The 16,759-nt window shown below is 35.0% G+C and overlaps 1 protein-coding gene across 2 annotated transcripts in view; it reads left to right on the forward strand.

Annotated features, from left to right (window-relative positions):
- Nucleotides 1-16,759, forward strand: part of SNX29 (sorting nexin 29) — a 100,225-nt gene that overhangs the window by 48,235 nt on the left and 35,231 nt on the right. For both annotated transcript variants that reach the window (XR_014616542.1, XM_084216469.1), the window contains exon 19: nt 5,543-5,683. Coding sequence is in view for 1 of the 2 variants with exons in the window: in XM_084216469.1 (XP_084072595.1) it covers nt 5,543-5,683 (141 nt within the window). In the remaining variant the exon portion in view is untranslated. The remainder of the gene's footprint in view (nt 1-5,542; nt 5,684-16,759) is intronic.

The raw sequence follows: 16,759 nt of genomic DNA on the forward strand, positions 1-16,759 counted from the left end.
GGAAAGTAAAAGCAGAATTTCTATTTTCAGATTATTTTGTAACTACTTCAGAAAGAAGCAAGTAATTTATATTTAATAAATATCTAAAATAAATACTAGTGATGTAATGTATTTCAGAAACTGATTGATGAGATAGCCTCCTTTCCCTTGCCTGAGCACCCACAATATTCTATTTGGAGAAAAAAAGCAGCACTATTGTCATTTTACCTATTTTCTCTTCTGCAGAAACTTCTTTCCCTGCAGTGGTTGTCATGCATTGCAATGACTGTGTGGTTCAAAGTGCATGTTTGTGAGATGATGTTAATTATCCTGGGTAATTATAAGTCATATTTCGCTGTCAAAAGGGGCTTATTATCTATTGAGTGATTTTTTTATTTTTTGGGAGCTGATTTGATTTGTATATAAAAAGACAAAAAATACTGATTCTATGTAGCAGAAGTGGAGGCAGTGTTGCCTTTGTTCTCTAGTGGCCAGTCACTTTAGTGCTGTTGTGGTGAATAGAAGCAGGACTGTGACTGCAGGAGCAGTGATCATTACTCTGCATGTCTGTAATTGAGTGGATAAGCCTAAAATGTGTGACATTTTTCTCTTTAGTGGAACCATATTGGCAGTTTTTAAGGTTCATGCTTTGATATGTGTTGTGTCATGTATTTGACACTATATTGTTCATTTTTATGAACTGAATAACAGAAACTTGAAGATTTAACATAAATTATATTGAAGTATTTGTAGTCTTTGAGCAAGTGGATAAAATGGTCATACTGAAATAAAAGCTTATTCACTCTAATTCCTGTTATGTCTCTATGGCACACAAAAAGCTGCTCCTATCACAGCTGAAAAGTTTCATTGTTCCATTTGTTTTTCATTATGCAGAAAATTCTTAAATTGGATCATTTTCAAAGGGGGAACTTAACCATAAATGCAGGCCTGCAGCTGTCTCAAAATATAACTTGCATTTGTATTCATTTCTCACACTTCAGAGGTAACTTTGGAGAATTGAGCTTGAATTTGTATTCTTAACAGAATCCCATTGTCCTGAAGTGAAGTAAAATGAAACTGGTTCTTACTTTTTTCATGAATACTTTTTACTTCCTCTATATGCTTTGAGTGCAGAAATACATAATTTTGATAAATCTTAAGTAGATTGAAATACATTACTCCCATTTCATAGTCTGCTTTTCTAACAAGATAATTTCAGTCCCCTGAGAACAGCTATTTATTAAATGGTAAACTTTGATCAAAATATCTCTTCATGCTCCCAAATAATTGAGATGTGCATTAAAGTTGAACCAGAGTTTTAAAAATTAAAAAAACCACTTTATTATCCAAAGTGTAAAACTATGGACTAATGATACTCCAAGATTTGTAGTGTTATTTAAAAGCAAATTTAAGGGAAACATTCACCACTCAAGCTTAGCTGAGTTAACATCAAAACATAATGGTGCCATGAGCATGTTCTGGTTTGGTGTTCATGCTGGTTGGGTTGTCCCTTTCAAACCAGTTGCTAGTTTTCCATTTTGTTATCACATGCTTGGGCATTGATTTGAAAGTGTGTAACAAACAAGAGGATCTTGTGAGGGAAGGGGAGTCAGAAATACATTAATACAGTAGAATTACAGTAATACTGAAGTAATAGCTTTTCTATCACTCTTTTTTCCCTCCCCTGTAATGCTTACTTAGCTGGTAAATGTCACAGGAGCTTCCTTTGTGTAGCTTCCTTTTGCATTCCTTATGCTCTCCATCATTTTTTTCCATGTCAAAACTATGACCTTGTCCAGCCTAGGACTGATTCTTTACAGACATTCTCAGTATTCTCTGTGTCCTTTGAAGTGTTCTGCTGCTGAAATGTCCTGAGTTCTCTTCTATCTTGTGCCATTTTTATATGTGGTTTAGTAGAGTTTTCACTGCTCACGTTCCTTTAGCATTATTTCCTTCCCTCTAGAATGGGACAAGGACTCACAAGGACTTTGACTTCAGCACTTTTGTATTTGTGGAGCTCCCATCAATAGAGTTCTCTGTCTTAGAATTCATTTTTCATTATGTATTCAGTCCATCCTTCCAGGAAATGGGTGCCACATTTGCAGGCAAGATTCAGGAGTAACTTTGTGTAGGGAATATCCTTCCTGATGTTTAATCTGGAATTCTACAGCATGGATGTCATTGCAACAGGAGAAGCTTCTGTAATATCTCAGTGAGTATCTCTTGCTGCCAGCTGTACTGGAGAGAGACAAAAAAGTGAATCCTCAGTATACCAAACTATATTTTGTATCAGAAAAGAGAAGCACCCACACGGGACTTCTGCAGATCAGAAGGATGAGTGTTGATTACAGGCATTTGGTCTGTGTACACTGGAGCTGGAGCAAGTTAGAATTTTGGCTTTTGTCCTTTATTTTCCTTAGGCTTTTATGTGTAAGAGGTGATGAGCTGTGTCAGTTGGTACCAATCTGTTACCAGGACTTGCTAACAGCATTTGTGACTCAGAACTGCTTAAAGATTCTTAACCTGTTAAAAAACTTCTGGCTCAAACCCAGTACCATGGGAGCAGGATTTTCCATTTAAGTATGCAATCATTAAACTTGCGCTTTCACATTGATTCTCTGAAGATTTTTGGCATTTCAGTAATATTACGTGAGCAGGTAGTAGACTGATAAACACTGTTAAATTACTGCTGTTATTGCTATTGCTCTCCAAATCTCTGACTTCAGACATGTTTGTGATGAGAAAATAACAGACTAATTCATTAAACATACTTATTAACTGAAATTTTTTCTTAGAGCTGCCATAGCTCATAGCTCCAGAAAGGTTACCAATCAATCTTTACACAGGAGACCCAAGCAGAAAGTGCTCTTAACTTACAAACAGAAATGACTTAATTTTTTATATTCAAGATGGTATTAAAGTGAAATCTTTTGTCTACAAGTAAATATTCTAGCAGTGATTTTGATTTAGTCTGTACATTTTCATTACCCTGAAAATTATTTAAATAGGTTAGGAATTGGATGATATCAAGAAAACAGGGGAATCAGAAAGGAAATAAAATTATTTAGAATTAAACTTTTAAATTGATCTGAGAATAAATCTGAGAGTAGTCATTTCAACTTTCTATAACATGGCCCTAAGATAACTATATGCCTTCAGTGACTAGACTAGGATAAGTTTATCCAAATAATTCTATACTTAGTATTTACTTAGTTTGATTTCCCAACTGAATGTGCATTAAGTGTGTAGCAATCCCATGGCTTGGGAATAGTATTCCCCTCTGAGAATACTATTAGAATACTAGGAGTTTAAATCTGTGCTGCATCATGTGCTTTAATATACCTTTCACAGTCTATTAGTTGATTGTCAATAAATTCAATATGGCACAGGGCTCCAAATGTTGCATTTTCGTTTCTTGCTGTCTAAATGAAATCAGTATCTATGTACATAGAAGAACAGTAAGAAATTTCCTAAGTTTTATCCAAGAAATCAATCTATGTTTTTGCAGTCCTGAAAAATTTCAATTACATGTCCAGGTTTCCTTAGTTAGTTAACAATGGGTTGCAGCTGAGCAGGTAATGTTAAAGTGCATGATTCACCAAATTGCATGTGCAAAGATAAGTGCTTAGTTAAATTAAGATTTCCATATTAAATAACTTAGTTTAAAATAATTTAACTTTTTTTTTTGGTCATCCCTGCCCCCCCCCCCCAGGGAATTGAAACATGAATCTTAGGAATGTATACAGAATTCCAAGCAATATACAGGTTGAAGTGAAAATAGGCAGGGAGCTTAGAGCTGGGTGAATAAAAATTTTAATATAGTTTTTACTCCATTAAATAAATTTGATTAGAATTATGCAAAATAGTTGCATTTCATATATTCCTTCATTTCCCTTCAAAGATGTACTCAATTGCTAAAACAGATCGTCCTGTAGGTGTTTAATTATCCCGGCTTTGTTTTCAAAGTGAAAAAGAAATCTGAATGCTTCTTGAAGATTTACTATTGTGGTTTCATCATTACAGTGCCTGAATTCTTGTTACCAAAACTAGTTGAATTTTTGTTTACATATGCATTTGTAATTCACAATACTCTGAATCTCTTAAATTTAGATGTGCTAATTTTGGAATTATAGCATTCCTTTTTTGGAATGATAGTCTTCCTGTAGAAAATGTATTAGTGTTTTCTACACTGAAATATTCTATTTTGACAAAGTTGTATCTGCATAATATATTGTATTTTGTTGCAAAGAAGCCTCCTATACATTTGAGAAACTAGGTGTCTGAAGAGAGAACTTCAGAAAGACCAAAGTATGGGAAGTGTTTGTGGGAGAAGATATTCACTTAATCTCTGAAATACTACTAGTCCTTAGAAAAATTGATTTTTTTTCTCAGAAGGACTTGAAATATCTCAGAGAAAAGGACCATGCTTCAATCACCAGGAAAAGCTGCCATTGAGTGTTGAAATTGGCTGCATCAAAATCCAAATTTTATATTTATCTAGTTTCCACAAAAATACAGTTGTTACTGCCCACTCTGTGTGGCAGTGGTTGGTGTTGCTTTTTTCCATAAGCGTTCTCCTGATATTTGCCTTGGAGTTTACTACTAAATTACTGGGGGATTTTGGAGCTGCAAGGCAGTGTCATCACTACTGTTCCAGTTTAATTCCTGATGTAAAATATTGAGATTGTTAACATACACACACACATGCAGGAATGAATAAACTACAGATTCCATTGAAGGAGCAGAGGGAAAGGTCACTCAGGATCTTAAGTTCTGATGTTTTGTTTAGAGTTTCTGACTTATGCTATTTCAGCATTCTTTTAAACTGTGCCATTCCCTAGGAAAGAGTGAAATCTCAGTTTTCTGCAAGTATATTTCACTTCTGCATGACATTTTCCTAGAGAAAGCGAATATTTAGCATGTAATTGGTAATAGGCTCATGAAATAATGAGCAGCAAACAAAAACAGAATCACAAAAACTACAGCTGTGTTAAATTATACTTAATGTCCTATACAAGCAGAAAGAATGAACTGTGTTTATTTTCCAAACAATAAAATTTCTAGTTTAGTTTTCAATGTAATTTTGTTAGGAAGTAAATTAAGTTTCATACTTTGTATAAAATTAGGTTTTGCAATTCTGATGCTACAAAGCTAATTTGCAAAGTTGAAAAACTGTATGGAGGACATAGAAATCAATTTCATAGTGGTATTAAATTATTTTTTCCCTTTGGTCACTGGGTAGTAGAATATGCTGGAAACCATGGTAACAAGAAGTACTGCCATGGTTGCCCCAGAGTCATGTTAAAATGAGCAAGCTGTGTTTGTCTTGATTAAAATAAGAAAAAGAAGAGAAAGAGGAGGAGAAGGGAGAAGGGAGAGAATGAGGACAATGATGGATACAACAGCAACAGCAAATGCAGGCAGCCATGAATCTGGGGCCGTGGGGTCCTGCAGTTGTGGTGCCTCACGTGAAGGTGCTGAGCCAGGAGGCTTTGAGGAGTGAAGGACACACACCAGCCCTGCTTGTCTTAACATTATTCCCTTCCCTGTCTGTGTTTTGCAGGTTTATATCAGGATAAAGGATGATGAGTGGAATGTCTATCGAAGGTATGCAGAGTTCAGAAGCTTGCATCAGAAATTACAGAATAAGTACCAGCAAGTGAGGACTTTTAACTTCCCACCAAAAAAGGCCATTGGAAACAAGGTACTTGAACTCACAGTATCAGTAAAAGTTGGGGGAAAAACCTCTATTAGAAGATCATGCATTTTTCATTTAATTTTTAGTGGATGGGTTTGTAATGGAAACCAGGCATTTTCTTCTTTGTTACATAACTAATTCTCCTTTTTTTGAAGTGATGGAGTATCAGCCACTTCAGTAAATTACAAAAGACGCCTTTTAAGCTTTTTTGGATACTCTTTCATCTTTAATTACTTTAAATACTAATTGAGTTACAACTTCAGTTGCACAGTTGATGCATACAAAATTATCAGTTGAGCAACTCATTAAAAAATTTGCATTGCTTATTCTTACGGTGCTTTAGCCTTGAGCCAAAATTCTACCTTAATCTTGCATAAACCCACAACCACTTATCAGATCTCAGAGAAAGGGTTTTTTCTTTATAGTAAGAAGTGGGTGCCATCCCTTGCACTCCTGAAAGTCTCTTGTGATGAGATGTGGGGCAGTGCCGTGGTTGTGACCTGGCAAGTCACAGAGTGACATTGTCACCTCAGCTGTGCAAGGCTCAGTTTGTCACACTGGAGTTGTTTTGCACAGCACATTGTGCAGGCAGATTTTTGTCCTTTTAGTGGGGCTATTTTCTGTGTGTCACACAATTTGTAGCATTTGGAAAATAACTGTGCTGTGTGACTGACTGAGATGGGTGAAAGGCTCTGAGATGGCCCTGCTTTCCATGGCCAGTTGAAGGTTTAAAAGGAAGGTTTGAAAACTTAATATAAAATTAATTAATTAATGTGGGAATGTGTAGGGTGATACAATATAAGAAACTAAAGATAATGTAGAAAGTAATCTCACCCCTAAGGAGTTGCAGCTGGGCCAATTATCAAAGATTAGGAACAGGCCTGACTTTAACAGGCCACAGCTGTAAGCAATAAGAAGAGTGCTATAAAAGAGTGGGGGTGGCTGGTTGAGAAGGGAATTTGAGTCAGCTGGCTGCTTTGTGGAGAAGAAGAAGTCAGTGTTCTGAGGAGCTGCCCATGAGAAAACACCAAGAAGGTATGAAACTTTTGTGATAAGGAGACAACAGTATAGAACCCCTGCAGTAAGATGACAACAGGAATGTCTGTCTTGGAATTCTGCAGAACTTTTTGTTTAGAGGAAGATTTGTGCAGGATGTTACACATGGAAGTGTTTGGTGATAAGCATTAGAAAAGGTGTTGCCAATACTACTTTTTTCAATGCTGCTTTTTAAATGTAATAGCTACTAAAGCACATTTACCTTTAAATATGCAGTTAGATTTCAATAGTTATTTTTTCTCTCTGATATTACTTTTGCTGGTTTTGATAGAATTGGAGCTGTCTTCCTATTTCTAGATTAATCAATACAATTGTAAATCAATGCCTAAAGAAGAGGTTCAGTAGCTGAATTCTGCCAACAGATGTATCTCTTACATTAGTCTATGGTTTTCATATCTTTTACGACTTCTCAGTGTTATTAGGTGCCCAAATAACACACTGGTAAAAACCAGCCCTCCATGTGTAAATGGCTAAAAATGATCATTTTACAGCTTTTGGAAAATGGCATTGATGCTTTTATATCTTTCAAGTCAGTACCTGAATGAGTTTTTTCAGTGCATCCCTTCAGTGCTCTCTGTACTGTGGGGTTAATGAAGGTGATGTGTTTATTGTAGATGTCAGAGGCATCCAAAGGTCTTGCTGTAATTGAAACTGGCACTGAATTTCATGTTCGGTTACATGGCCCAGATTTAGGAACCTCCAGGACCACAAGAGGACACCATATTCTGCAGAATTACCTGGAATCACTCCTGCACACTGACAAAATACTGTCCAGTGTTTGCTATGCAAAATATGGGAGCTCAGAGGAGGGAACTTTACTAGAAGAGGGTAATGTAGAATAAAATACAGAGAGGTATTAATTTTCATGCATATTTTCCCTGTTTATTGCAGTAGAAGTCAGGGAGGTCAGATTCAAATACAAAGTTGCAGAGTTTGACATTGGAAAATGCAAAAAGAAAGCAGAATTTCAGCTGAATGAGTATTTTAAAAAGTTGGAAAACTAAAGATTATATATCTTCATCAAGTAGCAGTGGAATTTGAAAATATTTAACAATTATAACTCATTATTATTAATAATAATATTAATCTTGATCATTATGTTGCTAAGGTATTTTTGCCTTTCATTTGTTTTCCTTCAGTTGAGACAATTTATCTTAAAAGTTCATGTTCATGGTATTTCAACAAATTATGTATGTAATATTAAAAACTAGCTTTAATGCTTGACAAAACCTAAATTTAACACCAGAAAACCAATTAGTTGAAAAATAGCTGAAAAGATGAAAGAATACTGCTTTGGACAAGTAACCTTTTTGCAATTACAAAGCAGAGTGTGTATTTGCCTTTCAGCTTGGTAACCTCATTTTCAGCATATTAGTTTAACATTTGAATTTAGTTTGAACTAAAGTTTGAACTAAAATAAAGCAGGGAAGAGAATAATTTCTTTTATAAATGTTGCTTTGAATCAAGTTAGATATTTACTGAAGGAAAATAATAATGCTGGCAAGAGTCCATGTATTAATTTCCATATATACTGGTCCCCATGCTCTGTATCTTCTACTAAAGATCTTTCAGTGGTAGTAGCAAATAGTTGTCAAAATCTTTGAGTATCCTGACAAGAATAAGAGTTCTTTTTTCAATTCATCAATGTTTGTTTGAGTAAAACAAGAAATATATTTGTTCCCTTGTGTTGTGTATAAGAGAAATGTCATATACTCAGCGTATATTTTAATTATTTTTAACATGCACATAAATTTATTTAAAACTTACAAATTTCAACTGTATTGTTAACATTTGAACTGTTCAGGTTTTCAGGTTTTGTAATTTTAAAACATGTTCCCCATGTATCAGGCTGGTTTGTGATTTGCTCAGTATTTTCTATGTATATACCAAGATTTGTATTTTCAAACTGAGTTTTCTTGCATGAGATAGATTTTTTTTTTCCTTTTTTTTTTTTCTTTTTTTTTTTTTCCTTCCTTTTAGCAAGTCTTCATGTACTTTGGGTCTTTTGAACTGCTCTGTCCATTCTCACTGTGCCACTTCTGCCTTCCTGGCAGGAATGCCCAGGACAGGCTGGGTTCCGTGGGGCAGCACTGCAGTGTGCCCACTTCTGGGGAGCTTGTGAGGAGGAGCTCTATACAATCAGCACTTGATTGGAAAGGGTTCCCTGTAGGTTTTTGCATACAAATACAATTTATTTTTCTTCATTTAAGATAACATTTAGCTTACATTTGGCTTCTGAACCTTTGCTGGTGTTGTGTTGATGTCTCTCAAAGTAATGATTAAATATTAATGCATGCATATTTACTGGACTGACTAGTCTAATTTTTTAAATATTGCAGCAGCCTTAAAATCCCAGTTGCTGCTTCTACATTGGGCAGATTATAGTAATTGAGCAAAGATCTAATTAAGAATCCTCTTGCAAGAGTGTTGTCCCAGTAGAGGGCATATCAAAATAGAAATGGTTCTTTGGTTCCACTGAAGACCTGAATTTACTGATTGTCTAAGTGAGGAGAAATTGAATCAGGTACCTTTGCACTGAGTGCTGACTTGACTGCATGATATCCTCTGCTTTCCTTTAAAATACTGGATAGCCCGTATGGGAAGGGTACACTGCACTTTGCTGAGATCACAAGAATGACTTTGCTGTGACTTCTCAGTTGCATTGGGGGAACAATACAGAACTCTAAAATAAATGTTTCAAATGTTGCTTCAATAAAATGAATATTTACTTTTCACCTATCAGTGGCTAACCTCAATTGTAAATTAATTTGTATATCCCTATTTTAAAAAGTTCTAAAATATGATATGCATGTAGTTAAAAAGATTATATTGGTATATATACATATACATGAGCATGCATATGACAGCATCAGGCCCGTTTGGGATCTATATGAAGTTGGCCTCTGGAATGTCTGTTGTGATTCTGCACGTTCTGCTCCCAGGAGCTCTGTCTTTCTCCCATTCATGTCAGTGGAAACTTGCCTTTGCTCACAGAGTGCAGATGGATTCCTTTTCTTTTGTTCCAAACAGCAAACTTGCCTTTTATCAGTGTTTGGTCTGTTTGCCTGTTGCTGAAGATAGTCAAGAGTTTAAGATAGGCTGCAGGATAACTATTTTAGGATTCAGAAGCAGAGAAGATAAAGATTTTATTGCAAGTAAAAGAAAACAGTAGAGCTTGCTCTTGCGCCTAGAGTGTTTATTGGTTTTTAAGGAAGTTTGTCAAGTAGAGTTTTCTGGCTATGTGTGTTTATATATATATATGAAAAAATATATAAATATGAAGTTTATGTATATAAAAAGAAATTTGAAGCCATTCAAATTAGAGTTTGAGTGTTAGCATTTTTGCTGTTAAGGGTTTCACATGGTGTCAGTGCTGTGTAACCTCTGTCATGCATTTCTCTCCTGTAAAAGCTGATTGCCATTTTTGGTGAGCAGGACCTGTCTATTCACAGACAGTACCCCCTTAAAGCTGCTTTTAGACCAGATGATGGAAGAACTAAAGTCCCTTTGGAAAGGGAAGCAGCATGATAGGAACAAGGTTTTTTTAAGGAACACACACACCCTCCCACATAAAATATGTATTTGAAAATGGGAAGTATAACAATTCCTGCTCAACTAGTACATAGACAATAACAAAAGACATATGGAATGTTTGAAAGAGGATGGTGCAGGAAGAATCTTAGAGGAGGAAGTAATTTCATTTTAGATTTGGCTGTTTTTCTGTCCAAATTCAGCAAAACAATTCAGAGCATCCTAAAATTTGTGTTTGACTTGCATTGAATCAGAAGTACAGATAACTGCCTTTGTCCTCTATGAGATTTAGGAGCTCACAGGAACCATCTTTCACCAGATTAGTTTGTCAAAGTCAGACTGGCAGGGGGAGCTGAGAAGAAAGCAAAACTTGTTGTTAATGCACGTGGGACAGGGGGCTAAATAATGTTTCTTGGTACTAAGCCTTGATATCCAATGTCTTCAAGTAGAATTGGTAGAAAATTATGACTATCTGATGTTTCAGATTTGGGATACATTTATTTAAGGAGAAAAGCTTTGAAAATATAAATCCTAAACTTATATGTTAATAATTTGAAGTTAAATGTTGCTTTCACTAATGCTACTTAGGTATGATGTAATATAGAAGCTTAAATTCTGTATTATTCTTGACTTTCAAAGTAAGTGGATTTTAATTTTCAACCCTCTTAGTGGGCTTAACTAGTGTATTGACTTATTTTCATACAATCTTTTGCCTTGTGGGTTATAGGAAAAACTGTAGCTAATATATATTTGACAGATGTGCTTGTGCTATAGTGTGGGTAAAAGGAAAAGAAATGGACCCATTTGTATTGTGTTCAAACCAGGAAAGGAACTCAAATTAATCTCATATGGTTGTATTTGATAATTCTATAATATACCACAGTTTTTGTCCCATTCTAAAGCCACAAAAGAAACTTTGTGTTGTAAGTTCCCTGTGTTACTTTGTAGCTGAAAAGTTAAATTCTGAAAGAAGCTTTAAAATAGCGATTGGGACTAAATAAATACAATCTGGTTTTCAAATATGTAACTTAATTGTGGTACCATACAAATAGAAATAAAAATAATGTGACTCTTGGCATAGTCATTAAGATTTCTAGTCACAGCCCACCTGTTTCCTAGCACTGTCACCTGCACACTAAGGGGGAATACAGAGTATTTCAGATTTTGAATCCAGATCCTCTGGGTTTTCTACTGCATAAGACTGCAGTTGATATTTTATGTATACAGCACTTAGAAAAGAGCATTCAGTTCTTCTTCATTTCCATTTTTTTGTCATATCAGTATCCAAGAGAAGAGAAATAAGTCAGCAGGAAATGGTTGGCTTTTATATGACAAATACTTTATAGTAAATGCTTGCCATTGTGTGGCATGAAATGTCTGGGTTACCTGAAACTCAGCATGAAGGTTAAATTGAGCAGAGTGCAGAGCAGCACATTTCATTTTCAGGGCTTTAATTTAAAAGGTAAACAGTTCTGCAGCTCCTGCTTCTCCATCTCCATCAGAATGTCTCACTGAATTAATCTGTTCATTTGGTGCTCAAGGGCACCGTTTCAATGAAATAGTGAATTGAGTCATTTTCTTTTCAAGTTACAAAAATTTCCTGCTAATTGCTGTTGAAGTTTAGGAAGAAGGAATACAGACTATTTAGGGTCTACAAAACAAAACTTTGCCTGTCAAGAGATGTTTTTATTCTTGCTGTCTTGTAATGCTATAATCAAGAGAAGCAATTTATTCTAACAAATTATTGAATATAGAGCCCATAGAAACAGTTCAGATGGTGTTGCTTTGCATCATGACATTATGGGGAAAAAAAGGAAAGTAATTTACATGCTGCTTGGACAACTGCTAGATAAAAATATGGCAGTTTTATAACAACTCATGCGTCATTTAGATATTCTAGTAGCCTCCTGGTATAAAATGAAAATATAAAAATAAATTTTCTATATTTATTTCTTATTGTGCTGGTGATGCTAAATTACCAAGTTACTTAGATTAATAAACTTCCTTTCAGAGAAATCTTAACAGGGACACCTAATTACAAAAATAAAAGTAATACTTTCTTTTTTTTGAATTTGAAATTTTACCCACCTTTTTCCCTTTCCTTACAAATCAATGTGCTTGATTTCACCTCTCTTCTCCTTCCCAAAATGTATTGTTTTATAAATATTGGGAAATTTTAATCTTAGTTGCTATACAGCTTTTTGGGTAGTTGCTAGTTCTAAAGATATAGTGTTAAATTTTAAAAAAGAAAACAAAATATTAAATACTTCAGATCATGTGAAATGCTGTAGGCATTTTCTGCATGAAAAATTTGGTTTTTTTCTTGTATCATGTAAAATATCTTTTCTAAAAGTATAAGTTGAATTAATGAGGAATATTGATATTAAGTGCCCATAATTTATTGTGCCTTCATGCAAAGATAATCATCCCATCTGAATGTATCTGAGTAAAATTTTTGTAAAAGAAAAATCTAGAATTTTACATGAGAGTTAAGTGTTTAATTATTGATTTTTTTTTGTCAATTTATTGATTTTTTTTTTCATCACTGTAAGCTTACTGTATGTAGAAGCTTGTACATTGTAAGCAGTGTATGTACCATGTTTCTAAAGGGTTTTGAGGTGGGTTTTTTTTTTTGTTATTTTAAATTCAGAGTCTGTCTTTATTGGTCTTCAGGGCATTTTCAACCAGATTAAAGAATGAAATTAGGAAAGAAAACTGCAGTGTTGGAGAGAAGCACTGAACTGAGACACATTTTAACTAATATTGTTGATAGTTATTACTGTAATATAGGCTACTGAAAAAATGGATCTCAATTTCATGAACTGTTGTGTTGTAGTTTGCAGAATCTCCTGAATAAAATTATAGGGTAGACTGCTAATACTTTATCTGAGGAGAAAACAGAAATAGTGTTTCCCTATTCAATAGCTGAGCAAGAGATGAGCCCTAAGGGTCTTGCTACAGTTTTTTATTGATGCATTTTAATTAACAGTTGATTCCTGACCAGTTGACAAATTAACACATGGTTGGCATATGTCTTTAAATAACAAAATATTTAGATGACACTGGATTTTATTAGCATAACATTACCAAGTTCTTTTTCTAACAGTGGCATTAACCACAACACTAAAAAGAAATCAGTTTGAGATTTATTCTCAAGCTTTCTTTTTTTGTTGGCATGTTTACTGATTAAAATGCTGCTTTGAATAAATTGGTGCTTGACTGAGGGCATTGCAGGACTGTAGCTCAGCATCTCTGCTACTGGCTGGGTTTGCAGCAATGCCTTTTTCAAACTACTTTATCTAAAAACACTTTTCTGCTACCATTGAAATGAACCCAGAGCTGGAGATGGAAATGCATCAGCTATTTTAGTAGCGAAACATAGAGTAATAATTACAATTATGTACTAAATCTCTGTTTAAAGGAAAATAGATTTCTTTTCAAAACTGACAGTTCCTTGATTTCTTCTTTGTATCTCATCCTCTTAAATTGCTGTTTGTTCCACTGAACAGTAAATGGACAAAAAATCTCACACTGGGATGGGGAAAATGACAATTTCATGTATTGTATCCCCTTGTTATGTTGTATAATGCTGGCCTGGTTCTGCCATACAGAATCTGGCAATACAAGTAAGATGGCAATTTTAAGTTGATGTAGTTTCAATAATTTTGAGATGATTTTTGTGTAATATTGTGGCATCTGGTGTATTTAGGATTGGAAACTGTACCTTCCTAGAAGTTTTACGATGCAATAGCTACTTAAGGACAGATGTACTGAAGTTATATTTTACTGTGGTCTGTGTAAAGGTATCAGTCTGTGAAGTGAATATATGCTATATAACTTTTAATGACAAACTAGTCAGAATGACTCAGCAACTGAATATTTAATTAGCTCCCAGCTAATTAAAGCTGGGATTACCAGTTTCATTTTGAGGTTAGCATTTGGTGCCTCATAAATAGATAAATACTGATATGATAATTTTGCTAAGTCTAGTTGGCAAAGATGATGGAAAAGATTAGGGTACATTAGAATAACCTGAGTTTATTTCTGAATTTGCAGGTTCGACTTTGAATAGCATTATTGTCAGCTTAATTTAGGATGGGATGCATTGTGTGGTATCAGAGGCTGATTAAAGTCCTAAAGCCATATTTCCTTTTATTTCATATTTCCTTTTATCTTAATTGAGTTGGATTGAGCCCTCAGGTGTTTTGTTGTTTGGTTTTGTTTGGGTTATCTTTTCCCCCCGTGCTACCAGCAGGAGGTTGGTTAAATGCTAAGTAATGGTTAGAACCTCAGGAGCAGTGAGTTTGATGTTGATTGCAGCAGCACCAAGCCCAGAATCTAAAAGTGTTTTATCTGTCCCTAAATCATGGCAGGTAACCATGGCAATCATAGCATTTCCAAAAGCTCCTGGAAAGTATTTGAAGCATCTTAAGTGAGCTGTCCCATTAATAATGAAGAATATCAGTGTTTCACCATCTGTTCCATACTAGCAGTGTGTATAAAAGACCAGCAGTTGTGTGAAACAATTTAAACTGCAAGTGGGAATGAACTTGGCTTGTAATGAAAAACTGCAAAAGAACATGACATAAAATATGGTACATCAAGACTCTGCTTCTTGGTTTTACACCTTAACATCATCTTCTAATATATGTTGAGAGTCTGTAACTTTTCCATTATCTATTACAATATTTAGCTATTTGTAATTTGAGGCTAGCATTTTGCTATGGGCAGAAGAAACGTGGCAAATTATCAGTCAAAAAGAATCTCACACAACATTTTGGAAGGCATGAATTTCAGATTAAAAATATTTTACCAGATGTGTTTTGATGCTTCTGTAATCTGAAGTAGCTTTTTGCTTGTTAACTGAAATTTTGTGGTCTCTTAATCAAAACTCTGTGCTCTTGAACTGTGGGGCAGTAAATTACTTTCACTGTAGTTAGTGCAGAAACAATAGCAGTTTTATTTTTTAGAAAATATGCCTAAAAAACTTCAGTGAAAAAGTGGGTCTTTATTTAAGTACTGTTACTTGATCTTTCTGTGTACATATTTGTTTCCCTAAAAATGGAACTATGAAATCTAACCTTTTAATAATGTGAAAATGCAAAGGTTTCTTGCAAATATATTGAAAATTTTAACAAAATTACTTTGTCCTCAAAGTACATTCACATCAAGTGTAGGTAAATGTGTATATTGAACCTCAGGGAAAGATCTTTGCTTTTTTCTGTGTGAGTACATATGCAAATGTTGGCTTTTATCAACTCATACAATCACCAAAGACAACTACTAAAAGTAGCAGGTGGGTGTCACTGATACAAACCCACAGCAAAAAATTTCCCTGTATGTTTTGCTTGTAAACAAAAGTAGGTGTTTGTTTACGAGTTGGAATGTAAAGTACTGCCTAGATTTCTGCTGTGGATAATTGGGCCCAATGAAAAGAAGGTTATAGGTACCTTTTTATAATTTAAGACTGCAAAGATTGGCCAGGCTTTGAGCCAGTTGTGTTTTTCTGTTACCAGTTGTTCTGTTTACTATATTGTGACAAAAACTCTTTATTACTGCAACAGCTTGGCAGTAACAACTCTGTGCTAAAATCATTGCTCTGAGTAGCCAACCTGCTGTTGCAAAATGCACGTTTAATGATAAAGTGCAGACCTGGAGCTGAATCATTTTGACCTTGGTTTACATTGCTCCTGGTGAGGACAGAGAGCCTTAGTACATGGTACAGAATTTCATGGTAGATTGCTTGGTGTTTGTTTTACAGATCAAATTCATGTCAGAGTAAAAGAACATTTTTAACTGTTTTCAGGCTGGGTTTTTATTTCTGGGACATTCTGCCTTTTTCTTGGACAAATGGCAGAAAAATAGCCATGTTATGAGCATTAATTTGTTCAGCTGTAAACAGCAAAAAGTGCCTTCCCTAAGCATGTTCTGCCAGTCTTAATTAGAAAAGTCCTTTGTTTTCTGTAGTCAAGGAGACTCTTTAGAGTAACATAAGGGATGGAAAGTACCTACATTCAGCATTTGGCTCCTGTGTCTATAACAGAATTTCTTCCTGTGAAAGATGTTTTTTGTTAAACACATTTACAGTACAGAAGTAATACTAAAGGAATGCAACTTCTGCTTAGGAGGAACTTAAACAAAATTGAAATAATTTCAGAATTGAAAATACTGTTGTTGAAGATTTGTCACCAAAAAAACTTCAGAGCTGAAAAAGCTGCTGAATGTGGTATTTAACAATGGAGGTTTTCTTGTGAAAACATAACTGACAGAAGTGATGGAAGTAGAATGAGCAAGTGCAGTGAGGGTGAGGCAGCTCTTGGGAGGGCTCTGAGCTGGCTCTCAGAGCAAAGCAGGATTGTCCTGCCCCATGGCACAGCCTGGCAGCACCTGGGGCAGGAGGACTCCAGCTGAAATGGGCTCAGGTGCCAAACATCCCCTCTGCTCGTGTGGTTAAAGCTTCTAGAACCAAAGCTTTTCCACAAAATTTTCTTCTTC

This window comes from Fringilla coelebs (genome assembly GCF_963513975.1).
Source record: "Fringilla coelebs genome assembly, chromosome: 16".
Lineage (NCBI taxonomy): Eukaryota > Metazoa > Chordata > Aves > Passeriformes > Fringillidae > Fringilla > Fringilla coelebs.